Consider the following 27,760-nt stretch of genomic DNA (forward strand, 5'->3'; position numbering starts at 1 on the left):
CACAGAAGAAAAGCCATTACAGTAAAAGCACTCCTTCAGGCCATCGACTGTTCTCACGTCACTGTTTACTGCAGGATCAGGTACCTGAAGGTCCCAGTAATCTGGTGACACCACCAGTAATTTTCAGTGACACGCATTATAAGTAATTTCAGAGACAAATCAACCAAAACATTCAGCAATCCAAGTACATCCCAGTGAGTTACAGAGACATAACCCATTTTAAAAATGCCATGAACAGAAAGTCGGGCACCCCCAGCCACTTTTGGCATAGCAGGCTCTCGTACATTCAAACTGAAAGACTACAGCGCATCTTTAAACAGAATTTGGAAGACTAAATAGCTCTACATATAACATTAAGTACCTGAAAAATCATAGCAAGCAAAGAACTGGAAGTCTTTTTTTTTTTTTTTTTTTAAGTACTCTAATCATAACAGACTTTGGGACTTGGAATCAGGCAAATTTCATACAGTAGCATTTTTCAGGAGCAGCACCTGAATTCAACTTAAAAATTTTGCAGGGGAAGACACCAAAATATCTTGCTAAATGAGTAGTCTTTTATATTACATTTTTATTTTGCAAGAAAATAAATTATACAACTTAAAAAATAAAATTCAAAAATTAAGCAGTACATCAAAATAGTTCAGCTGGACTGCCATACAGAAACTACCACCATTCAAAATTGTACAGCATTATCATCTCGGTAGTGGCACACATTCAAAATTGTAAATACCATACGTAGATAGATATTACAACTCAGGAACTCAAGTTTGCTCAACACTCCAGACTACATATAGTGTATATGACAGGAAAGCTTTCATGTATTGTTTATTTCACAAATATGACCTCAAAGAATTACAAAGATAGCATCCCAGTCATTTAGATGAAAATAGAAAACAGTTTGAGTTTAAGATAGCAAATCTTCCTGTAAAACTATGAAATCATTTTGCCAATTGTATTTTTAAAATTTGCACTTTACAGGACAATGGCATCCCAATGCAAATAAATGCAACATATGAACATTCAGAACATTTGCGTTAAGTTTAAAAAGGTGAAAACAAGAAAGTCACATTGTCTTTTGGAAATGTAATTGCATTACAGTCGTAACAAATGAAAGACAGATGAATAAAATTAGAAGCTAGGGACACCAACTGTGGAAAGAGGAAAATGGAAGACTTCAGAATCGAAACCGAGATCCTCATCAAGTTGTTGGGACAGAGAAAGATTTAACAGTATTTCTTAATTAAACCCATTAAGAGTGATTCCCTCCCCCGCCCCCCCAGCTCTTCTACACCAGATTTCATTCCATAGCTATTCACCGTGGCAGTGTGTGTGGCAACATGTTTTTCAGATGCAGCACCTCTTTAAGCTAGGTCTTTGGACATATATATTCATAGCTAAAAATTGCAGCCTTAAAAGTGCGTTGTTGCCATATTGCAAGTGAAGAATAGTTCATTTTCATTTAGATCTGAACTCTACCCTCCCCAAAAGAACAGTTTACCCCAGGTATCTCCCTGTGCCCCAGGTGATACTAGTTTTAAGTGCATATTGGTGAAAGTGACCTGATGAAGGACGCTAAATGTGATTCTGCATCTTTAACAAATTTGCTGGTGTGAGTCTCAGATTTAATAAAAAACCTGACATCCATTTCCGGTATGTATTCAATGAAAAATGACCATGTCATAGGCACATTACCAATTCTCTTTCTGCATCCCAGGTGTTGAGAAATATATAGATAACATTTGGGTTGTATTATTTTATATTTAATAGTTGAGGGAACATGTAGCTCCTTAGCTTTCAGCAACCTGTTGCTTTCTGCATACACTCCAGCTTCCTAAACAGTTGTATCTTAGATGCCGCCTCTTAAACTTCTCTCTCTCAAATCTAAATCAATGGCTTCAAAATCAGCATTACCCCCTTTGCAGTTCTTTCTGCTTAACCAGAGAAGAACAAGTGTGAAACTGTCAAGGGCTGGAATTTTTCATGTTGAAAAGAGTGTACTCAGACTGTCATGTTCTCCCCCAATTATCCCAAGTGAGCATTTATTACTTTTAAGTTACAAAGACTGAAAGTCTTGCAGCAGAAAGCTTTTTATTAGAATTTTGTTTTCTAATGTTCAAATAGTTTTACTGGTTAACTACATAGAGCACCACTTGCTTTTGATTCTGAACTGCAATACTACGGGCCAACATAAAAGATGCAAGTTTTAAACAGCATCTGCTTTTGAGTATCAAAAAAAGCATGTAACATAAGCTGTGAGATTTTAATCAATTGTAATTGGTCAGGTCTCAACTTCTCTCCATCTCTTGTTCATGAAAACCTCACTACCAAAAATTTCTTCCCCAAATAGATGTCCAAGTACACACTGTTCTCAGGCAGTCACATTGGCTTTTACATTAGTAATAGAGCATGCTGCCTGTTTAAGGGTGCAAATAGCCATTCTTGCAGTGTTAGCTTTTAAACCGCTCTTATTGTATACTTTACTGAAACCATGTGAAAGCAAAACTCCTCCTCTTACTTACTGGAAGGTTCTCCTCTTTGACTAAAGTTAATTGTATCCTCTTCCCCCTTTCAATCATCAAAGAAAATGAGACCTTCAGATGATGAACTTGAACTGGTTAATTAAAAAAAAAATTCACACACTTGCAATTTATAGAATATTCATACAGAACTGAGTAAAGCTCAACTTACCTTTTGTCCCAAGACAGGCACTCTGCTCCAGTGATTCACGTTATCAGTCCAATACATGCTGGGACATTTTAGAGCAGCAGAGAGGCAGGCAGTGCCAAACGACTACTTAAGATGATTGAAAATAGAAGAGGTAACATTAAAAAGTTGAAATTCCTGATGTGTATTTGGCACTCTCTCTGCATACACTGACCAAGGTATCTTCCCTTAGCTTTTTACCATTTTCATTAGAATTATATTTCCTACCCTGCCAGTTTGAAAATAAAAACCAGAAGGTTTGTTTTTCATACAAAGTTGTTGACTTCTAAGCAACAAACCAGTCCAATTGGATTAACCTTGCATGTACATATGAAGTTACCAATGAGGAATTAGTACAGGGATCTTCAAGTGTTATTTTCTTTCTGGGGGAGTTGTGCATCAATTACTCTTTAATGCATTCAGATATATGTAGTCATACTTAAATATTTGGAATACAAATATTAAATGTACAAGGAAATACACTTAATATTTCTGTTGAGTATAACAGACATGAAAACTGCTTTTAGAGTAAAGTATCATTGAAGAAAGCTTTACCTTCTCAAAAAGGATTGTAGCAAATCATCCATCCAAACAAGGTAACAAATAACGTATATCCACTTGTTTACAGCAAACAATTTAAAAACAATGATCTCTTGCTTAAGGAAAAATATCACCCATGACTTGGAATTACTTTTATGTCACTTATGTGTCAATTATTAAAATCCAGTTACTAGATTGAAGCACTGCTCTAGCCAACAGGTTTTAACTGTAACAAATACATATCAGTTGTGATGCATGTGTTTGTGTCTCTCAAATGTTATTACATAAAAAGGATCAAAGGTGGACAGTACATTACTCTGTTGATCCAAAACACAAAAGTGAAAGTGCTACTTCTAGTCCTAATTGCATTAAAAAAAAAAAAAGACACCAAACAAAAAAAACCAAACCCAAAACAACACTAATTAGCAGTTCCTCAGTGCATGAATATTTGAATATTTTTTCCTTGTGCAAGTACTGGTCATCTAAAAACCCAAACCTGTATTCTTCCTGGTGGGTGTAAATCAAATCTACTTTAAAAAGTTCACAATGGGCTCTTCATGAATGCAAGTTTCCCACAAAACAGCATGCTGTTAAAAGTGTGCAACATGAAGGGAATGCCATCATGCTAGCTGAATGAGATTGGCAAAATATAGTCCTCTGTAAGGTAAGGCAGGGATTTTAATACGTAACGAAAGTCAAAACAAGTCCTTCTGCAGCACAAACTGTTGCAGCTGTCTGTCCAAGCACCCTTCCATTTATGTTCTCAGCATCCTGCAGAGTCCTCAAATTATGCCATATATATGAAGGTGTTGATATCTGACTCATCTCTTCTGATATATTTGTGCTCTATAAGCCATTCAATTTGCTCTTTTATCATTTTCTTTTGTGGCAAGAACATGTTTTTCAATATTTCTACCAGTTCAGTCTGAAGCTGGGCATTAGTAATTTTCTTTCGCATTTTCATTATTTGGATGATAGCCTCCTGGTAGGGGACAAGAGGAGAAAAAAAAAAAAGTTACTTTTTTTTTTAAATGCCTGGGTGAAGTGACAACGTGAACACAGCATTAACAGGGGGCTCCTGGTAAGGCAAGACAGCAAGGAAATCTGTATTTTGCCTTAAAAATCAGATATATGCTGCATTTCTTAGCCTAAGTAGATACTGAACTGCTTTTACAAAGAAGTTGGTAAAGGAAAAGAACGAAGCACTGGCAAGATGCAAGAGATGGAAGACAAGTCCAGTCAAAAGAGAATCTGCAGTTAAATCTTATCACTAGAGTGTAAATTATTCAGTAAAACCTAATGTTCATTCATTCTCTGAGCAGAAGTCGCCATTTCCAGTGTGACTTGTGACATACCTTGTGAATACCTCATGAAATGCAAGCTTAATGTCAAAGTGGAACTCACAAGGAGTTCTCATTTCACAAATGCAACCAGGCATTAATCCTTCTGCTGGAAGTATGGCCAAGATGTTAACTCAGGTGGTACAATTCACAATGTGCATGGCCTGGAATCTAATCTGACTGATAGAACAGACCTGCAACTTGAAGGTAAAAAGGGAATTTTGAGACTCCATTGTAGGTAATGATCTCTGATGCCCGAAAAAATTCATTTTTTTTAGAACTGTCCGCTCAAAAGATTTGACATGAGTACCTGACTGAAGGACAACCAATCACAAAGCAGGAAGCTGCAGTTTGTACACCTAAGGTGTACTTACAAACTTTCCCTCTGAAAAGGAGGCCTCTCAAAGTCACACCGCTATTACTAAAGCATGATCCCATCTCTGAGATCACTCTACTCTCTTCATACAGAGCAGTCAAAAGAGATGTGAAGATCAACAATACTGTTTGTTCGTGGTGGTGGCTCAAGTCAGTCCACTTTTACCATCTGCTGCTGCCATCCACCACTACACAGTTGTGCCTTCACCGCTTGCTTAATATCTGCTTTGTCCTCTTTAAAAACTATGACCTGGTACATCAGAACAGGAGGCTGATAACTACAAGTGCACAAACACACATGCAAAATCCAGTATTCACAAAGGATATAAGCCAAATAGCAACAGTAAGTTTCAACAGGATTCAAAAGCATTTGTTTCATACGTCAATGTCCAAATGTGGACAGCATGCAATAATGAAAATACAACAACAGAAATAGGGTAATTTTATATTCCTCTGGCAGTTTACTTGCCTGGGTTCGTAATATTCTTAGCTGGACTATTCCTTCATTTTCCTCTTCCCGCATTCTCTCTGTAGTAAGTTGCAATCGACCAATCAAATTTATCTTGCCCCTTTTCTGAACTTTAGCGTTTTTTCTGAAAAAGTTGTATTGCATGAAAATAAGCAAAAAATACATTTTAAGTTAAGGAATTCCTGTTAAACTTAAATTACATCAGCAAGGAGTAGCATCACATATCAGATATTTATAGGCTATTAGCATTGCAGCAGTGAGATAGCTGGCTGAAAAGACTCAACGCCAATGTCTCCGTACAATAAAACCTGAATATATTAGCATTACAAAAAAATCCATCAGCTGAAACTGACAGTGTCCGAAGTTGAATAGTTACCAGTACTATTTTAAAGAATAAAATTTCAGAGAAACAGATTTCAGTTTAATTATATAAAACTAGGGTTCTTTGGAGGAAGTTCTTACAACAAATATCAGGAAATTGGACTAGTTGATATTCCATCAAAAGAACTGTCTGTCTAGCAGAAAAGAAGGACAAAAAACAGCTATTGTAACAAAGAAAGCTGATGGCATTCTTCAGTGGTCACACAGAAGCTTTCTGTACAGCCTGTCTCTTCTGTCATGCCCTCTCATCATTTCCCAAAGCCCATGATCCTGATGACAGGAACAAACATCGTGGCTCTGGGCAAGAAACTAAGCCCCAGGAAAGCAGATTTATCACCTCTCTATCTCCACAGATCCAGATATCCAGCTGCTGAGTATGAGGTCCAGAATCTGAGGTTACTAGCAAGGAGCCAGTTTTAATCATAGTCATTGATAACAGAGAGAGGCAAAAACCAAAGTAAAACATGCTGAATGTAGTATCCATTTAGATATTCTCTATACTGTCTTATGGTCTGAAGGATTTCAAAGCACCAGTAAAAGAGCACTGCAATTCTCACTGAAATAAAGACACTCCTCTCCAGTGAAAGCTACACCAAAAAGCCTGGCTTTTGACAGCATAACATATTATTAAGTAGTTTCACTTCCTTTTTTAACTTATCACTCTGCTTTTGAAACTCTGTGTTTGTGTATGTGTATAATAATCAATACAGCACTAGGGCTCTGCTTACATGCTATTCTTCCCATATGAAATTTCATGGGCTCATTAGTAACAGGAAGATAGCAAAGCCTCTGATTTTGCACCTCATCCCTAGGTGTTCAAGAAATTTAATTTCACAGCAATCAGAATCATAGCAATGTTTGTCTGAAGGGGCTGCTGGTGGTCATCTAGTCCATCCACCTAGCTGAAGCATGACTATCGCCAAAACTACATATGGATAGGGCAGCAAAGCATGTGTCTAGCCGAATCTTGAAAACTTTAAAGAACAAGGGTTAACTTCAAGTAAATTCCTTTAGTTATAAAATATTACATTGTTATTTTACTTTTCAAACATCATCTTACATTAAACTGAACTCCTGGTTCACCGAGAAGAGGGTTCCTTCTGTAAAGTCTTTGGGTGAATTGACTTGAGGTTCATACAATAAAACCTGACGTTTCAGCTTTGGAAATGCTACAAGAGACTACAGAGAAAAGGGGAGGGGGGAGAATGAAAATAAAACACCAGACTTTCTAAATGGAAACAATTACTTTTTAAGAACATAGTCTGCACAGCGTGAACTGTAGTGAGGGAACCACGTAGCCTTGTTTGGAGCTAGAGGGCAACAAGAAGATACTAGTAAAACCAGAGAGGGGACACAGTTTAGCAAATCTCCTTCTGAAATGGGTTAGCGTAAGTAAAATCACATGAAGTAAAACGCACGAACTCATAGCTACAGAAGTGGTGTTAAGTCTAATTTACATCATTTCTCTCTTTATTCTTGAGCTAAATAATTAAAAGTTTGATAGACCAAACACTGAAGTTATTTTTAAGCAACATTTATTTATCAGGTGCCACTGATTTCCTAGAATTAGACCAGTCCCGCTCCACAAACCACGATCATAACTGTGTGCTTTAGGCAGCATATGGTCAAAAAGATCTTGCTGTTCCCAAAACTTAAGTTAGATAATATTGGGTAGAGAGAATGTATTAATGTAAAGGCTGTGTGTGCTCAGCAGTAGTGCAAGGAGACAGCATTACAACTGATTAATCAGCAATAAAGGCATTCACGTTTCAGTTTCAAAGTGTTATCTGACAGCGCTTTAAAAATACTAATCCAGTATTTCAGAGTACAAAAATCAAGAAGAAATCTGTTTCAAGATAAAGGGAGATACCCATAAAGTCCTCCTAAGTTCTGCATCAGGGAGTTCAGTTGCCAGTTTAAGATTTTCAAAGCTGATCTTCTCTCTGGGTCTTTGGTTCCATGCAAACAGCACAGCTAGCTGAAATGTTGTTACCTCCAAGTCATACTGGCCAACCTCATTCTTAAATGTTATCTGTGAATAGAATGACAATTTTACTTATAAGCCTTTCTGGATCACAAGCTTTCTAACTAATATAAATACACAGAAAGTACAGTCATTGAGACTGATACACCAAAAACTATACACTTACAATTCCATTGGACATGAGGTGGTGCCAGTGCAGTTTTCTACCACTGTGATTCTTTTTATAAAATTCTTCAACTTCAGGGATGAGATCTTCTAATTCCGTGGGCAGCGAGACAAACACTTTTTCAGAACTTCGAGACCAGGCGCCAGCATTTAAAATTTTAATATTCACAGAGTCAGCTGTAAGACAATATTGGATTATGTGAATTTCCAGGTATAACAGATAAACAAAATGCATTTTTTTTTCCTAAATACAATTATGGAGGACTGAATTTTCAGAAAGTAGCAGGGTGTCTACCTACTTAAACATTAAGGTACTCTATGCACCACTGGCTTTCTGCCAGCAACACTGATTGAAATCTCTGGTTTTTTGGCTTGCCTCTGCTGAGGTCCTTAAACCCTGATGCAACTTTATAGCTGATGCTTGTAAGCACTACTCAAGGGTTTTCAGCAGTAGCAGGTCCAAAACTGGATGTTCCTCAGCCTCTCCCACCAGTGAAATTTAATCTCAGAAATGTGATTTAAGCTCTTCATAGCATGCACCCCCAGCCCTCCTGCTGGCAGATAAAGGAGGAGCACAGCGTGAAGCACTCATGACGAAAGATGAGTGCATAAAAGAAGGGGGTAGTTCAGGCATTCACCTAGTTGATACTGATTCAAGCCCCTGCTTGGAATTTATCTACAAGAGTAGGGAGTCTGTATCTACAAGACTGCTCATAATGAAAACACACAACACAATAACTTACAGAATGATATAGCTTCAGTGTCAACCGTAAATGAAAGCAGAGTCTACAGACACTTCCAATCTAGGGGTAACAATACCCTGAAGACTATGTTCAACCTGCAGTTCATAAAATTTTTAACTCAAGATTCAACAGAATTATTTTTCGCTATGAGAAATGAAAAATAGCAAATAATTTGAAAACAATACCTGGTAAAGCAAGTTTATTATTTTTGTGCATTTCTTTGAAGGCCTGGTTCAAGTCTTCAGACACTTTGATATCCTGGAACATTCTAGCCAGCTTGTTTACATAGTCTGCTGGCATTCCTACTTCCTGTATAAACAAACAGAACACTAAACTATTACATAGATAACTATGAACAAAAAGCTTTATTTTTAAAATAATAAACTCAAAAAAATGAAAAGCATTAAAGTATACATGTACCATCACTTTACAGTAACAGTTAATCTGCAACGCAATATAAAGTTTTTTTGCATGGATCATAAGTAGTTACCCCTTAAGGGCATATGATGATTCTTTTAAAAAACATCCAAGTGCTGAAGAACATATGCATGCATTAAGAAATCAATGAATTCTGAGACTTGAAGGAATGTTTAAGACATGCAAATAATATTCTAATCTGCAATAAGATTTCACAATTAGAAACATCTCAAATTATTTACATACCTAAACAAGTACATTTTGCTCATTTGCATATGGACTATATGAAGCCTTCAGGTAATATGTGAAATGTTTTAAAATCTATCACTACCACTATTAGGATCAACATTTCTCTTCGAAAAGAGCTAAATTGTTTTACTTTCACAAACTATTGCAATAAAACTGAAGTGTAAGATGTCCTGAGTGGCCTGCAATTTAAGATAGAACTCACCTAAGCAAGAAGGGTATCTAAGTTCAAGAGTGGGAATTCATACCACAAGCAAGAGGCACAAAAAAAGATGTCAGGCTACTTACTCTGAGCCATTCCACCATATTCTCCTCAATTTCACTATCAGCTGATATATCCAATATCAGGCGTCTTGTTAAGTGAGCTTTGTGATATCGCATGAAAACATCTTTATTCTGTACATATTTAAGTACCAGAAGCTGTAAAAAAAAAAAAAAAGTAGATTTTAACATTTATTTGCATTGTTGGTCAGACAAGGCTCAGATGCCACTGTAGACTATGAAGTAGAAAAAGGCTTTTTGACATTGCCTTAAGAGCAACTGTGTTAATACTATCACAGGCATCAGCTATGAATCTTTCATAATATCACCCCCCCCAATTTCTTCATTTGTCAACCATCAAAAACCTTCTCTTAAATCAGAAAGGACATTGACACTGGTATGTAAAAATCTCCCATATTATTTCCTAGACTAACATTAGTTACTGTAATACATTACAGTCTGATATAGCCATTAATTTAGCATACTAATTTTGTGAACTGACAAAGAGACATGAAGCACTGCATGATTTACAAGATTGAAACACACACACACTTGATGACATAATAAACTCTTTTCCATATTATTACACCTTGCATAACCATCTTTGAAGATCAAAGCCTCGACCCACATAAGGAAATAAAACAAATTCATTGTTCAGAATAATTGAGAAGTAGAAAGCAAAAACATACCACTTCTTTAAGCTTTGCTTCAATTTCTTCAGAGGTTAGTTTTTTGCTTAGTGGTGTTTTTCTTAGCAACATGTCACAGTAATTAGCAAGAAGCTCAGGGCATTTGGATTCAGGCTGTGTTTTCAATCCAACACTAAACAAAAGAAGAACAACATATATTCAAACTGTATAGAATCCTGCTATTCTGGAGTAGTCACACTGTTAACAAGACAGGCCACTCTTTCCTGATCCCCTTGGCAAGGATCCTGGTGGTGAATTCATATTGTTGTTAAACTAATGAAAAATTAGGAATAACTCCCTTTTCTTCTTGAAAGAATAAATACTACCAAACGTTTCCAGACAGCTTGATCATTCCAACTGCTTTTAATTTTAGAACTCTAACAATGAAGGATTATGTTGAAGCTGCAGTTTGAATCAGCTAACTATTGCACAGCCATAAGTATTCCAGTAAAGAATTAACAAATGCTGCAGTGAAATATTTCACTTATCTTGTCATTATGCTCTAACAAAAGTCTCAAGAACAGCCTCCTGCACCGCACTTCACAGACTGCAAAACCCAACACATCTATCGCATGGTAACAGGATAAAATTATTTTATAACAGGTATAAACAGTGGACTAACAGCTTGGAGATAAAAATCAGATTAAAGTTGAACCAGAATATGCTACAGCAGACAGACTTTGGTTCTTCAAAATGCATGCAAGCACAAGGTTGCGTTCTGAGCCCGTGCCTAGACTGGTGAATAAAACAGCACCAAGGACCAATCCCTATTTCTAGAGTCAGATGGCACGGACTTGATTGCTAGTCTCAAGGGCCCAAAACAAAGGCAGCAAGTAAGACAGCAGGTAAGAAGCTGCGGGGATGCTCAGGAACCCAGTGTTGCCTGTTCTTTCATCCTCTCATCAGCTAGTGTAGACAGTGCTAAAACTCTTCAGACAACTTGTCCTTTTTAATTCATGAAGCAGCTTGCAGGCTAGTGTCTTCCGCCCTCCTGAACACCATTTGGAGTAAAAGCAGATCACTAGTCTTTTGGTTATTACAAGACAGAACCCTTATTTAATCAATGTGTTCCCAGGTATTTCTGAACAGGAGTCTTCAAGATCCTGACAGCAATGAAAAATTACAAAACTCCATATTCTCAGGCTGAACTTAATAGCACAAGTTAAGCAGGATGAAGTTTCATTTTACTTAAACCAGGCTGCATAAGTAGACAACTTGAAGGAGCTTGGGAACAAGAATGCTGAACAGAAGACCATTGCCATCATGGTGGTTTCCAAGAAACCACTAGGCAGGTTTAGCTTTAGGACTGAAACACAGTTTGAATGAGGTATTGATTTGGGATGCTCCCGGGGAAATGGAAACATTAGCAGAGACCCAAAAAACTCCTCTACCTTGCCTACATCTATACGAAGTACACAAAGGAGGGATCCAGTCTTTTGTGAAGGCGTTCCTCCAATAACATAAAAACAGCAAAGCTAATCCCTCTCCAAGCTTACCATTAGTCCAATACCAAACACAGAGGAAGAACCAGAATGCTGAATAGATGTTTATACCCAGCCACCCCTAACTAGAAGTTATTGGAAAGGGAAGCTGGCAGTGCAGCTACATAAGCTTTTTTTCCATAGTAAATCGGACTACAAACTATATATATATATATAGATTCCTACTCAAGTGGCACATCACATGTTAAATGTTAACAATCAAATTAACTGACTGCTACCTTCTCTTGGCTGAGTTAGAGAGGCCACTGTAAGTACTGTTTTTCTTCCGGAGTCACACAGGTCTGCTTAATCTACTGGAAGTTGTTTAAACTAGCCTGGTTAATGCTGCACCAAAACAAAAATGTAACACCCAGACAGGTCACGCTCACAGCTGGCACAAGAGGAGATGGTAAACAGCTTGTGGATGGTTACACCTTAATCAGGTATAGTTATTCCCATGAAGATTACTGCCTGTCTTCCCCAGGACTTTTACTGAAGTTACAGAAGAGTTATACAGCTCAGGTTTTTGGAATTAATAACCCAGGAAGGTGTTATTAAATTCAGCTTACAAATTGACTCATTACTCTACTATAAAAGACTAGATCCCCAATTACTACAAATAAATCTGATTTTAAACAGGCTGCTATTCACTGATCCACTGCCATGTGAAGTGTTTTACCAGAGGCTGATAAGCAATCTGAAATTCCATAATGCAAAGAACACAAAGCACTTTTAAACAGTGTTAATTTTTGAAGAGATTTTAAGAGAGAAGCTCAATCTTTAACAATTTAAAAACTTGATTCACATCAAGTTTATATGGCTTACCCCTTTTGCTTCAATGGCAATTCAAGTTTAAATATTGTAGCATCATTCACAACTGCTTTGTACGCCTGAAAAATAATTACAGTTTTATTAGTGCTTCACTCAATTTCTCTTTAACATATGGATCACAAAGGTTTCATCCCCTTTTAGATTACTGTAACATGTAATTAATCAGACTTCTTTATTAGCCTGAAGTTTGCAGATTTGATTTTTAATATGAGAGTTGAAATCCTATGACTCAATTTCCCATTAACTCATGTTTTGCGTTTTCCTCTTTTCCATTAACATACTACTTTCCTTTAAGCAACGGCTTAGGAGGGGATTACATGGAGCAGGTTGCATATGTGAAGTCATGAGACTACACCCAAATATGTAGTAAATTCTAAACACAAGTACATTGCTGAATCAGACATTAAGGTGCTCCACACAAAGATCATCTTCTGATGTGCTTTACAACATTACAAAGCTGAACACAAATGCAACTTTATGCATGACTACAACACAAATTAAAAGCTAATCAGTTGGTAGTAAGTTTCATCAACATTTTAGTCTGCATATTTACGAGAGTAAGAGCAGCTTCTAGATTTAACACTGAATGGACACAAGGATTTCAGAGACATCATAATTTGAATTACAACAATTCCTAAACTGAAAACAAATGATCAGCAGAAACACATACCTTATCTCTCGCAGTAAGAAATCTTGGATCATCTTGAAAAGCTTCTTTAACCAACTTACTAAATCGATTAAATAGTGTGAGCAATTGCTCTACATATTTCTCAGAATCCTAAAGTTAAAGAGGCAAAAATCAAATTAGAAAATAAGGCTCTACAGAATTTAGTATCTTCAAGCCTGCATACTATGAATGAGCATTTTATCTTTATTCTCTGTACTGAAGAGCTCTACAGCTTGTATGCCTCAACACGGACTTTCAGGATAGTATTTCCAATATACAAACATCTATCTATCTATATATAAAAATATAACTTTCACATACTGTATTAGTAACTTCCAAAATAAAAAAAAAGTTTTCAAGGACCAATAAAAGGCACACCCTAATTGCTGCAGATACTCAGGCCTCTTAGACCCAGAGAAAAAGAGCTGAAAAAGAACAGTGGGAAAAAAAACCTTTTGATTTCCACACTGACCAACCACTCTTATATTGAAAGCAAACTTCAAATTTCATCAGGAAGTTAGAATCTGAAAAAATTGATTATGCCTTTTTAATTAAGATGCTAACACAATCCTACCGCAGAAGTACCCCAAGCACTTAATTTATAACGTTTTCTTTACTGCAAATTTAACTCAAGTTTTAAAGCTGTAACTGAAAACATAAGGAATAAAAAATTATTCTAAAGACACTTAAAACTTTCAGTGGATCAAAATTTGATGTTTAAACATAAAATCTTCAAAATTTATTTCCATTCACATGTACATCCCACAAATAGAGTATTTAACTTCCACAAAGTTGTTTTTTAATAAAATAACAATGAAAATACAATACACTTACAGTAGTAATAGTTTCAGCAGCTGCTACCATATCTGCAAGTCCAGCACTAACAATATGTTCTTCTAAGTCTTTTAGCATAGGCTCTATGCCATTCGGAACTTTATCCATCAGTGAAAACATTAAATGCAACTCTGAAAGAGACAAATACTGATAAAGCCACCAGTCAAAGACCTGTATAAAAACCAAAGATACTGCATTTCTGCTAGGGATATCTCAAGTGGAACATGGAATATGTAAAGAACAGATAATCCAATTTATCTCTTAAAAGGAAAGATGTTTTGAATACTGTCCTAATTCTGGTCCCACAGGAAGATTCTTCTGAAGGCAAAGAGAGATATTTCTTGCAACGTAATACCTACTTATGCATATAGCATCACAAGCTTGAATAAAAACCCTTAAAGTCAACGGCTATTTGGATTAAGTCCAGGTTCTCAGTATAACTGCCTTAAAATCCCTGGCAAAAACGGGTCTCAGCTGGAAGCCTACAGAAGTTTATGCAGAAAATTTTATGGATTCAAGATTATTTTTTTTTTAATTAAAGTCAAACAGACCTGTCTTTGTGTATCTTCCAATACCATCTACAATGTTTTGTTTTAATTAAAAGCATGCCAAATTCTAAAGTAACCAAAACTGACTAAGGTAAACAGCATTTTTTTTCCATTCTGTTTTCCCAAAGAGTTTATTTAGTTTTTCTGAAAGTTACCAGTTCAAAAACTTTAAAAACTGATAAGGTTTATTTGTCTTACTTTTTGTGAAGGTACTTCAACACTACTAAAAAAAACAACAAAAAACCAAACGTACTGAAACATCAATAATCATCTTGACAAAGCTGTCCACAAAGGAACACCTGGATTAAGGCCACCAGATTGTTTTAGAAAGACCACAGAGATATGAGCTAAACACAGCAAAGGACTCTGCTTAATGAAGTAGAACAAACTGATCATGGACTCCGATTCTTTTTTCAATAGGAAAAAAGTTGATAGATGCGTTTAGTTCCTCAATGCTATATCTACCATGAAGGGGGACAAAAGCCAGAGGCCCTGTCTTTGTTTTCTCCTCTGCAATACTTTTGTCAGCAACATCAAGATCCTGTCACCAATGAAGATGAAATATATGTTATCAACTTCTGTAGCCCAACACCTGTTGCAGAACCAAACAGAAAAGCAATGCATGGAAGAAAAAAATCCTTTTAGAATGTAACAATGCAAATTAAAGAATGGAAGCTACAACCAACCTTCAGTAAGAATTTGCAGTGTTACTAGAGACAACTCAAAATGGGCTAAACAATGGGATTTCAGGCACCAGAAAAAAAAGAACACCTGAGTCAGAGGTATTCTCAGTGCAATTTAGATGCACTGCAAGTGATGGCAGCACTGTTTTACACAGGGTAAGTCCAAAAAGCTCACTCAACTTTTATTGGATCTTTTAATCTGTACTTGAAAAAAGGGTGAGAGGGAGGAAGAAATGGTGGAAAAAAAGAAACAAAAAGATGTATTAAAGGGTTCTATATCTGTTTCTGTAAACTAGTGATGGCATGAATAATTCAAGAAAAAAAGTCAGTGGTTTCTCCTAATAAACAGTGGCAAAGGAAGACTTCAGGTACATCCCTAAAACTGCAGGAACCCAAAAAAGCCCAGATTCTTCAAAGACAGATTTCAAAGTAACAAATGCAAAAGGAACATTTCACTGGAATGTCTCATACATTATGACACTGAAAGGTAAAAAAATCCATATCGTAGTTGTTGGGGCACTTAAACAAGTTCTGTTTTCATTTTATATTCATAAAAGCCAAGTGTACTTTTTATTTCTTATGAAGTACTTAAAGAGTAAAATTTAGGTCTCCCATCCCCAATACTATAAGCAAAGAAAAATGCACTAAGCCAATTCTGAAAAGCGTTTGCAAGTTATGACATCTTTGATAGTTCTTAGTTGGAAAATCTGACTTCCTTTGATGGCGTGTAAATATTAAGTACTTAATGTAACAGAGTATTTTACAGCAGTGCCCAGCTCATAGCCAAAAAACCCAGTCCTTTTTTGTCAGATGCTGTCTAATAAAGAAAACATCATTAAATTCTTTGGGGTGAGTAGTATCAGGAAGACACATACATAAGCAAAGCACAGCAGAGGATACTATCAGACTTATATATTACTATGCATAGCTCCAGTCTTTAAATACATTTTTAATCACCTGCACCTGCATCCTTCATTAAAACATTTTAAACAGCATAGGTAGGTCTAGGAAAAAAAAAAAAAAAATAGAAGAATTGGAAGAGATGCTTGAGTTCTTATATACTAAATGGAAGTATTTTGCAACCAAGCAGTATCACGAGGAAGACATAGCCACAAGGAAAGAGAGGACTGTGTGAATACTTCAAGAAGTTTCTAAAGAAGGATGCTTTGGATGCTATAGATGAACCCTTCTGAAGCTCTACATTTAAATAAGCCTCCTGTATTCTCTCAAAGGCTGTAACATATGCTCATAAGAAGTTAGCTGACTTTCTAGATTTAGCTCTGGATTACTGCCAGAAATCATGTTGCTAGATGAACAGATCAGTATGACATAGTTTTGAGGTCAAATATTTTCTGAAATTCTAGCTTTAGAAGTATTTTCTACACTGTTCTAAGTCATAAAACAGTTTTCACATTTGCATAGAAATGAAAACTTCATATAGACATTACTAAATATTCCCTGGCTGCAGTATACCAAGACTTCAAAAGAAAAATTAACTTGTGATTTCAGCTCCCCTCCCCAGCCTTGAATTATGACATTTTCTATTACTTATCTAGTTTGGTTTATCATACAGGACCAACACAAGACTTCTGAATCACACTAACCTCTCAATTTATGGCAGCGGAGTTAAAAAAAAAAAACTTTTCAAAACTTTAAAAAGGCATGCAGAGCTAACTTTCAATACTCAGTGACATACTGGCTATAAAACCAGATGAAAAATTTGGATTTTGTTCATTGACTTACTGGTCCTGCACCAATAACCAGAATAAGAAAAATTTCTCCCTGGTCTTCAGAAAAAACAGCTTTGTAAAGAGATGCTTCACTTTTTTTCCAGGGGGAAGGAGGCAGTGGGGGTGGAATGAAGGGGGAGTGTTTGTATCTGAACGATTCAAATAGAAAATAAGACATATGCAATATTTACCAGTTGGTGAACATGAGGAAAATAAGTTGGAAGAAAAATAAAGAAAAGAGAATGCAAAATATTCTTTTCTTTTAAGTAAAATCAGAGCTAGCCAGTCATTCAACTTAGGGTATTGTACATACAGTTTTCAGAAGCCATATGAAAAAATACTAATCAATGACAGTCATTTTTTATGGGATAAAATTGCCCATGGGCAGTAATGTTTTAGCTGTGAAACACTGCCACCATCTATTAAAAACAGTAATTTGATATATCTACAAACAAATCTATTTTTATGCAGATGATGCTGAGTTCGTCCTGTACTGTTCTTAAAGCTTCACTTACTTTCTGTTTCATTTCGTTTGATCATGCCTTGGCATTCAGCTAAAATAGTCTCTTTAAAAGATGTCACCAGGGCATTGACGCAGCACTCCATTAGCTGAAATATATTAAACACAGAATTAGCTCATTTAGCCATCTGAACACCAAAGTGTGATCTGCCTCAAGTTTACCATGACACACAATCTAGTCTGTTCTCTGCAACTATGCTCTATAAAATAATTAATTCATTGATTCATAAAAGTATGTGTAGTTTGAATAAAATCTATACAGGAAACCATATTTCTTAAAAATGTGTAGGTTAGTAAATGTGGTAAACTCTCTTCCAAACCAGTAATGAGCTTAATATTTCTGTCACCTCTTTTCTCTCAAGGGACCCACCACTTTTGGAACACCAACTACCCTACTTAGTTTCCAAGTATACATCCAAGAGCTAAGAATAGTTCTCATTCCAGCGTACCCTATTTGGACCAGGCTGGTGGGTTTGAACAAGACACTACGGCTAGATCTAGCACAGAAATTGCTTGTACGTGTCAGGACCATCTCTCTTTTGTCAGCCTCTTTATACAAGTTACAATTTATAGCTGTGCAAAATGAATGATTTACAACTTCACAAAAGACATAAAATACATTTTGATCCACTGCAAAAAATTCAGATTTAAAGGGTATTTATTTAAAATAACCTGTTTCCTGAACTAATTTCACCACAATTAGGAACTATGCATTGCAGTTAAATCCTCCTCCAGAATCTGAACTGTGTAAAATACTGCTCAAGGGAGGCAAAGGGGAAGGAAAAAAAACCCCATCCTTTATATTAAGTGGCCCTATTTCAGCCTAAGAGGAAATCTAGAACAGATCTAGAACAGTTCTTGTGAAATTTGTGAAATTTCTATTGCTCCTTTTGATTGCAAAGAACAATAACTCTTCCAGGTATTCTAAATGAGCACTGAGAAACCCTCTACCTAATAGGTTGGCCAGCTTATTTTCAAGCATCATTGTCATCCACTGTTAAGCATAGCAGAAAAAACAAACAAACAAAACAACCCACACCCAAACAAAAAAAAAACCAAAAAAATCCCAACCACAAAACATACCAGTCTCAAAGTGAAAGAATAAAAATCAACCTGAATAAAAACCTGCCCTTCAATCTGAACTCTGATCTACGTTTACTATTAAAACATCTATAGAAACTGTAAATTGCTAGATTGGAAAGTAATACAGATTTTTGCAAGAAAAAACATAATGGATGATTAAAAAACATAAACCTAACAGTTTCATATCAATCTACTGCTACCAAATAATACCGTAACACACACAAAAATAAAAATTGCAATGTAATACTACTATATAAAATACACCAGTTTTTCTACACATTATACTTACTGCTTCTACAGAGTTACATTCACGCCTTGTTTCTAAATATCGTAGTGCTCTTTTCTCTTCTTCTTTTAGTTTAGCATCTGCCTGCGCAAAAGTAGAACAGCAATCATTTTAAGTACTAACACTTTCAGAACAAAGTTACAACAGAATTTTTACTTACATATTTCATATAATTCTGTACACCATTTTGTTGTAAATAAGAAGGAGCCTGTGTTCTATAAAATCTCTCTGTTGAATCCAAATACGCCTTTTCAAAGTTATCCCGATATATCTGAAGTTTATCTTCAGGATTAGAACAAAGGTTAACTGCAAAGAGAAAGTCCAAACTTACTCTCAAGTCTTGGAAAATTATGTTGCTAATAATAAGCAAATCTCTCTCATTAAAGTGAGTCTTGTATTAAAAGGTTGCACTGAACAATTTGAAGTATCCTACAAATGCACTCTGATCCCTAAAGGTAACCAAAATTGTCCAGGTTTTGCTCCAAAAACATTTAGATTAACTATAGGGAACTGGAAAGAACTGCATACTTATCTCCAGCATTTTAGAAATTCAAACGTGGTAACGAGAAATACACATACAACTGCAAAATTGGAAAAAAAGAGAAAAAAAAGTTCAGCATAATGCCTAATGAAGTGAAAACCTTTCCACCTGACTGAGCAAACAACTTTTCTTACACACTGTTCTTAGAATCCCAATGTCCTCATTTTAGACTTTTTTTTTTTTTTGCATTGGGTTTTTTGTGTTTTACAGGAATGGAGACAGTGAACTTACTGCAGTGCTTTGCACTATTTGAAAAAGTTTCCACCTTCCTCTCAACTGTTAAAGAGAAATAAATAAAGTCCTTAAATGGAATATGCTTTAAAAAAAAATTAGAATTGGACATCTATAAAGCCATCTGAGAGAGTATTAGCCACAAGTTTAATTCAACAGGCTGCAAAGCTTTGAAGAAGCAGGCGGTAATGGTGAAGTATCATCGAAGTTTCAGATACACAGATCTGTTTTGCAAAGAAGACTGAGAGTCTTAGATGCAGCCTGTTCAGCATTTCCTCTTCAAAGTGTCTGAACAATCAGAAACAGTACAGAAAGGAGCACAAAGTTATATCTGCAACCCTAAAGGTCAAAAAGTAGTTGCTCTTTGAAAACACTGATTTTGCAGTAACCAATATGTAGCTAAATCACTTAGAAGTTAAAGATTTTAAACAGAATTTAATTGGTATCACGTATCAAACATAAAAAAAATCAATACAAAATGCTGAGATAATCATTCCAACCCTGCCATAATTGTCAACTTTGTATGATGAAAATTCACCTACTAAAGCAAGGAGGCAATAGAGATCAGTCTGTGCAAGACATACCATATGATTCTCGAACTCCAATAACAAGCTGAGAGTCGAAAGCTTCTCCTAGTCTTTCAGCATGAACTAGCTTCATTGCACTGTCCTGAAGTCTATTTTTTATATTTGAAAATATGGATTCATTCCAGGTGTCTAGCATGAGCTGTGTATCAGGAAGAAAAAAAACCAAACCTGTCAGGTACATGCAAACCTAAGTTTGTGCAAAAGAAATACAAGAGATCAGAAGAAGAAATCAAGCAATTTATAATGTAATTTTCAGGTTATATACAGCAGTTCAACTACCTTAGAACTTGATCTTGCTCTGAACTTGTTATAGAAGTAATATTGAGCTTATATTCTAAGCTTAAGTTATGTAACTGGATAACTAAGGGAATTACTATTTGATTCATATATTAATCCCATAATTCTGTATTATTTCTACAGTTCTCAGTAATCAGTCAAGTAACTTTCCCAGCAATGCAATATGTCAGGAGTTGCAATATCAGGGGGTTCTTTTGAGCCAAACATCCAAATAGAGCTCACTATTTGGCAGGCTCAGTCTTAAACAAAACCAAAAATTCAGTTAACACCACAGTTATGTAAAAAAAAAAGACTGATGGTTTTGGATTGCATTTATCTAACATGAAAGTTCAGTATGCAAGTAACGCATATGTAATTTATAAAAAACTGGAAACCTCATCTAAGCACTGCAAAGTTATAAAATTAGTTATGGAGGCTCCTAACAAAATCCTCAAAGGGTGCCTTCATATTCCCATTGTGTCTTTTTTTTTTTTTTTTTTAATGATTGCTACTGACACTGCTGCAAATGTATTGCATTACACCTTATCACCAGACCCAATGTGCTGCAGCTGAGCAACAGGAAAAGCTCACTGGCAGGCCAGGCCATGCTTACATCTACCTAAGCTCCACCAGTTGTTCAGCAGTAAATACTCAAAGCATGCTACATGTTTGCTAAAAATCTTAACTTGCTTTAGAATTCAAGTTACTGTGGTCATTTTTTTGCCCTTAGACACTGGATATGGCTCTTTCCATATGCCACAGAATGCTTAAAGAAATTATGCCAAAGCTTAAAAGATAATTTTTATTTTTTCTATCCAACTTGTGCCATTTCATTGCTTTAGAAGAAAGCTCAAACTTACAGTATCTTCAAATATGACAGTATCTGCTATGAATGTAATTTAAGCATGCCAGTTGTCAGTCCACACTGGCAGTGGAAAGCAGGTTGGAATCATAAAATTTACCATTTCAAACATTATCTCGTAAATGTGAATAAGCTTACTAAAAACGAGCTTAGGAAGACGACACAGCTGTATGGCAAAGTTAATAGTAAAGATTAGATGGTCTTGTTCCATTCTTGCCTGGTAAGTTTTAGATTTTAACAGAGCAAGCACCTAATAAAAGTCAGATAACCTTTCAAGAGAGTTTACCATCCCTTATTCTTAACTTTTCCATAACTGTCTCTCAACTTCAGCTAAATTTCCGTTTCTGACACTGAAGTCATATGTGTTGGAAATGAATTATTGTTCAAAACACTGGCACATTCTTAGAAGCAAAGCTTTATTTGATTACGCTTCCTTAATTACTTTTTTCATTATTTTAACATTACTGATATGCACATTATGGTTGTGCTGTACAATTATGTAATTGGTTTACAAGAGCTGAAATGAGTAAAAAGTGGAGAAAACAGTGAGATAATGTCAAGCAATCTGGGAGGCATGTTAACAGCTTTGTCAAGGTCAAACTGGTTTTAGACATTATGGATAAGGAAATTTTATGGAGATATTTGAAGGAAAACACACATATTTTGGGTGACTACATGAACTTCTCAAGCATGGGAAGTTTTCACAAAGCACTTTTTAGAAAACTAGAGAGAATGATGCCAGAAACAGGAAGTGACCTTCAGCAGTGAATATGAAGTAAAATAGGTTGGAGACTCTGGGCTTTGATGTCCCAGTCATGAGATGGTCCTAACTGGACTGCATATGAGAGATAAGACACATCTCCATCAGCTTCAGTCCTGAACAAAATCTGAATTTTTAGACACCAGTTCCTTCTCCCGCTTTCTCCTCACTACTTTCTCCACTCCACCTTGTTTTTCCTTTCATTTCTTAGTTCTCCAGACTTCTGCACACAGCAGAGTTAAGAGTTCAAGTTTCCCAGATCTTGGACAGCCTAATGAGATCACATGCTTTCTCCAACAATGAAAACAAAAAAGGTAACTTGAGGTGGTGGCTCCTCTCTTTGCTGCTGTTCTCTCTTCCTTTTCTTCAAGAGGTATAGAGGATCAGATGTCAAAATAGGAGGGCGAAGAAAAAAAACCTTGCCCAAAGTAATGCATTCGAACTATTCTGATCTTCCCATCCTGGAGATAGGGGGACAGTTAAAATGATCTTCAGTACCAAAAGATTGCTAAAGAAATTTCATCTCCCTACAGGTACTTTCTGCAATGAAAAGGGATAATGAATGATGTTAAACTGAAGGACTTAACACTTTACAACTCATGTGCTCCGATTTTCTTGCAATAAAAAGACTAAAGCAATTTCAAGGATCATTATTCATGGGACTCAGAACACTGAGCACTCCATACTCAAAACCCTAGACTTTCTTTACATGTTTGGTATAAAATAGTAAAAAGATCACATTCACAAGATTCTACATGTCCAATCTTTTCATTGATATGGCTGACAGTTTGGAGGAAGAAGAGGAAATTAGGAGACCAATAGCTATATTTTCACCCAGGGAAATAAACTAGGTGTAGAAAAACTACTCACTTGTATATACAAGTACGCTTGCTACTCACAAGTATAGAAACAGTAGGCGAATTTACAACTGCCTCCCATCCCAGGATTCAAGTCATAATTAAAATACACACAAACAAGCAAAGAAATAAAAAAAAAAAAAAATCCCCAAACAAACCCAAAGCCCAACAAAGAAGTGCTTTAATCACCTGAACAAAACTGTTAATAGCCAAAGCAAAACTGGAGAAACAGAGTGAAATTATTGTGAAGAGAAAAAAAAAAAGTTGCAGGGTTGTTCTGACCCTTACACTGAAGCAAAGTGATGCATCATATTACATGATTGGTGCAATTTCATCTTCAGCTACAGAATCCCTTCTCTACTATTACTGTAGGCAGAACAGCATGCAACAAAACTCTTAATACCTATCACTTACCTTTCGAACAATACTGTCTTCTACATTAGACTTCTTGTTGCTGCCCTGCTTGCCCATTAAAGTAATCTCTAATTGACAAAATGGCTTGGGCAAAATATCACACTGTGTGAAGAACTTGCGCCACTCCACTATATATGCTTTTAGTAAAGCTGTATCATCTTGATGACTCAGCACTCTCTGGAGGAGGATGGAAGAAGAGGAGGCAATTTATAAACGATTTTCTGCGCAAAATACAGATTGACTTTGCTTATACTGAAAATAACTCCCCATGTAAAATTCAAATATACAGGTCTATCAGAATAAGAAAGTCTACATATTTAAGTGCCATTTAGTTTAGGGCAGTAGTTATCAACCCATGACATATGGACCATTTCTAAAGGGTAAAGAAAGGTAGCAGCAAACAAGAAGTCAGTACATTTAAATTTTCCAAATGAGCCTTTTTTTTTTTCTTTTAAGCCATATGCAAGTAAAAAGATCAAAACCTTTGGTCCAAAGGCATGTAACTGGTACAACCCTATCTAAAAAAACCCCAAACCTCTAAGGCCTATGTTACATTCTATACAGTGAAAGGTTTAATTCAATGGCATCTACTAACCTTTCATTAGACCCAGACAGCTAGTTAACTTGCGTATTTTATTAATGCCTGGAAACTACAACTACATTGTACCACAGCCATCATAGTGCCTAAAAAGGTGCCCTTCAAACAACAACAAATGCAGACCATATTGAAGGCCCCAGTTCAGCATAACATTTATGCATGTATGCAAGCAAGCTGTTGGAACTTAAAATTCAACATTTAAATGCCTGGTTATATAAAGACCTATATAAGAAACTATTTTCCTTTAAGCAAAGCCTTAGTAGCCTTAGCCTCTTCACTAAAGAAAGATTTTATAGACTTTCATTTTCTCCTTTCCAAACCTTTGTCATGGGATTTTAAATTTTTTTTTTAATCTCACAACAGCCCCCTGTCTTAAATCCCTTATTACAGAAAACATCCTTTGCTATACATTTTACAAACAGAAAAATTTCCTTTGAATCTATTGATGATTTCAATCATTTGGGGGGAAGCCCATAAAACTGGACAGCTAAGCTTGCCGAGTCGATAGCATGGATATTTCCAGTATGCCATACATATGGCTTATTTTAAAGCCATCCATGAACATGTCAGCATAGCACTGAAGCTAGACAAAAAACTACATTTTTTTCAGACAGTAATTTCTTATAGAAAATTTTGCCTCAAGAAGTTTTCAAATGGAAGAATATTCCATAAATACTGTTGGATAAACAAAAATAATGGTGTGTTTTGGGTTTTTTTAACATAACACAAAAATCATTGCCCGCCCCAGTTTCAGGACTGTGAGAAAACAATGAGCCAAGGCAAATGCTCAAGGCTAAGTCTTCTTTTTGTCAATTGAAGTTTGCAGGATAATTATGAACTCCAGAAAAATCACCTAATTTCAAACAAAAAAGCAATGCATTTAGAACCAATGGAAGTCAGAACTATTTGGTTATTCTTCTAATGACAGGAATAGAAGTTATGAAACATTAAGAACTTACTGCTTGTGCCTGTTTAATAAAATCAAGGATGTCTTCCTTCAGTGCCTGATGGATTTTTGCTGGACCTTTATCATCCCACAAGCAAACTGCATGTACATCTCTAGAAAACAATTTATCCGGCTTTTAGTAACAGCTACTCAAAGTTTAATGCTGTAATGTATGAGGCTTAAACAGTCCTAATTTAAGTACATCTAAGAAATTAATACACTTTTTATCTATCATTCTCAAACAATACATGGTTAGATCCCAGTGATGCATGCAAGAAAACATGTTTGGAGAAAAGACTGAAGCTATAAGGAAGTCTTGGAAGCAAGTAACACCAACCTATCTAGGAAAAGGCTATGGTCAAGAAGGAGATGTAGAAGGCAATTCCATTTTCAGTATCTATTCAGTAATCTTTACTGCATTAAGGACAATTTTAAACCTTTTCTTTGACAAAGACAGAAATCACTTGCCAGTAGAAGCATTAGTACTCAGCCCTTATTATTCTAAAATACTCTCTTTAACACGCAGCCTTCACCCATAGATTCACAATCCAAGCAGTACAACATCCTTGTGCTACAAAGGAAACAGATCTTTCTTGTGAGAAATTTGATCTCAGGGGCATCAGGTAATTTAAAAGACATTTTAATTAGTTTAGCAACATCACTTAAACGTTTCATGACAGCAGTAGCATTTTAAAGTGAAACCCTACTGCAGAAAAGCTACCGAACAGCATCGCAAAGCAAAATTCTATTAACAAGTTTTAATCAACATTCAAATAAATTCCTGTTTTTCCTAGCTGACAGCCCAGCAAGTATAATTTAACTCCTATTTTCTTGCCATAATGAAGATTAAATAAAGCAAGTTACACTCCTAACCATGCATCACATATAATGTGGCCTAGCAAGCCTTTTTTTGACTCATTACCTTCTTCCGGTTCTTTCTCCTTTCAATAATAAGGCCACATCTTAGCAGGAAAGCAACTATATATTCTAAAGGTCTGACTTTGTTCCTATTGAATCAATAGTTATTTCAATACAAAAGCATCTTTTTTGGTTTAACTGAAAAGACAAAACTCACAAGGAAAAAATTCCTTTGACATAGCTCAAAGGTGCTGGCCCAGGATTTACAGAGGTCTACCTACCTTGTGAGACTCACGCAACTTTCACATGCAGAAAAAGTATTACTGTATTTAAAATGCCACTGTTTCCTGACAGTAGTGGAAAAAGCAGCACTGGATAATTACACTCAAAGGGCAGGTAGAAGACACCTACAGATTTTGAAATTTTATTAAAAAGCTTAACAAAGAGCACTGTCCAAAAATATGAACCTAGGAGAGTGGGATCCTTTCCCTCAACATCCTTAATTTAGCCATAAAGTTACTTAAGTTCTATTCAATAATTCAGCTACAAGCAAAATAATAAATTGAAAGTTTCAATACCAATGCAGAATTACTGAACTAGTTATTAAAAATTAAAGCAATGACTCAGAACTGAATTTGTACCTTAACTATACCATGTTTCTGGCAACTACTACAGCCATGATATCATAAGAGATTAAAACTCATTACATGTTAAACTACCTTTCCTTTTGGTTGGCAGAAAAGTGTGACAGGTGCAGTTAAGATGGGTGTAAAAAGAATCACTGCACCATCCTCATTAAAAACAGCAATAAAGATACAGACTGCAACAAGACTACATTTAAATAAAAAACACTTTTGTGACAAATTTTAAAAAGCAGGAGATACTACAGATTTAAGTTACAACTGTATTTGAGGGAAAATAACTACGTTGAGACAAAGATTATTTTAGATATACTTTCGATACATATGTTTTAACTCACTTCCACATTATGTTGGCAAAGGTCACATGATGTATTTTAAGAAAAAAATCATTACCTAACAGGAAGCAACTTCTGGGTTTTTGGAAGGAGGAAAATATCAGGGTTTTTAGAACGTACAATAATGCAAACACTGTCTGAAAAATATACATATTATTCTTAGTGTATAAAACTATTCAAATTATACCAGTTAAACTGCACTACCCCATTACTTCAGTAGCATTCTTAAGTTATTTTAGAAGAAAGCCATTCAAATCAGAATAATGTAACATTCAGCAAACTGCCTTTAAATTAACTTACTGCCAAAGCAGTAAACAACACTTTCTCTCTAATTCTAACAAAAGCTTTGTGGGCAGGTACAAAACTTGTTTACTATGATCAGCTGAAGTGAAAAGCTCTGCTGTTCTTTCTCCATCCTACTTGCAAAGATCTGAATCTCAGCAAAACTCTATTTTTGCACATTTACAGTAATGAAGGCACACTTACCACTTAAAACTTAAACTAGTACTGTTCTGTATGTTCCCACATAGTCCACACCATACATGACTTCTGTATCAGAAGTAGTACCATAACTGTATTGCCATTATGCAGAAGGAAGTAAGATACTCAAAAATTACTTACGAAAACAGATCAAACCATTGCTGTTTTGTGACAGACTCCTGACGAAGAAGTTTCAGAACGATAGGGCGCATGAAATCCCATTTGTCTTCAAACTGAAGTGAACCTTTATTCTAAAAGGAACAAAAAAATTATTGTTAATTAAACAGTTTCCTATTTAAAGTTATCTTTAAGGATTGCAGTTTCTATGGTTAATGTAAAAACACCTTCTTCTCAGAGGTGTCTCTCATAAGCTAGCATTTGAGCTACAACACCACAGC

General features: G+C 35.7%; 1 protein-coding gene across 4 annotated transcripts in view; it reads right to left on the reverse strand.

Annotated features, from left to right (window-relative positions):
* Positions 1 to 548: 548 nt before the first annotated feature.
* The window catches only part of CUL5 (cullin 5), a 34,317-nt gene continuing 7,105 nt past the window's right edge, over positions 549 to 27,760 (reverse strand). For 3 of the 4 annotated variants that reach the window (XM_069808248.1, XM_009930809.2, XM_069808249.1), the window contains exons 2-19: positions 27,504 to 27,613; positions 25,062 to 25,161; positions 23,505 to 23,681; positions 20,333 to 20,474; positions 19,137 to 19,282; positions 18,980 to 19,060; positions 17,603 to 17,696; positions 14,127 to 14,257; positions 13,296 to 13,403; positions 12,620 to 12,684; positions 10,314 to 10,446; positions 9,652 to 9,783; positions 8,886 to 9,009; positions 7,959 to 8,134; positions 7,679 to 7,840; positions 6,869 to 6,987; positions 5,428 to 5,551; positions 549 to 4,225 (exon numbers count right to left, since the gene is read on the reverse strand). In XM_069808248.1, the coding sequence (XP_069664349.1) occupies positions 4,031 to 4,225; positions 5,428 to 5,551; positions 6,869 to 6,987; positions 7,679 to 7,840; positions 7,959 to 8,134; positions 8,886 to 9,009; positions 9,652 to 9,783; positions 10,314 to 10,446; positions 12,620 to 12,684; positions 13,296 to 13,403; positions 14,127 to 14,257; positions 17,603 to 17,696; positions 18,980 to 19,060; positions 19,137 to 19,282; positions 20,333 to 20,474; positions 23,505 to 23,681; positions 25,062 to 25,161; positions 27,504 to 27,613 (2,319 nt within the window). In that variant the 3' untranslated portion in view covers positions 549 to 4,030. The remainder of the gene's footprint in view (positions 4,226 to 5,427; positions 5,552 to 6,868; positions 6,988 to 7,678; positions 7,841 to 7,958; positions 8,135 to 8,885; positions 9,010 to 9,651; positions 9,784 to 10,313; positions 10,447 to 12,619; positions 12,685 to 13,295; positions 13,404 to 14,126; positions 14,258 to 17,602; positions 17,697 to 18,979; positions 19,061 to 19,136; positions 19,283 to 20,332; positions 20,475 to 23,504; positions 23,682 to 25,061; positions 25,162 to 27,503; positions 27,614 to 27,760) is intronic. The other variant, XR_011328974.1, reaches the window with a different exon arrangement.

This window comes from Haliaeetus albicilla, chromosome 20 (genome assembly GCF_947461875.1).
Source record: "Haliaeetus albicilla chromosome 20, bHalAlb1.1, whole genome shotgun sequence".
Classification (NCBI taxonomy): domain Eukaryota; kingdom Metazoa; phylum Chordata; class Aves; order Accipitriformes; family Accipitridae; genus Haliaeetus; species Haliaeetus albicilla.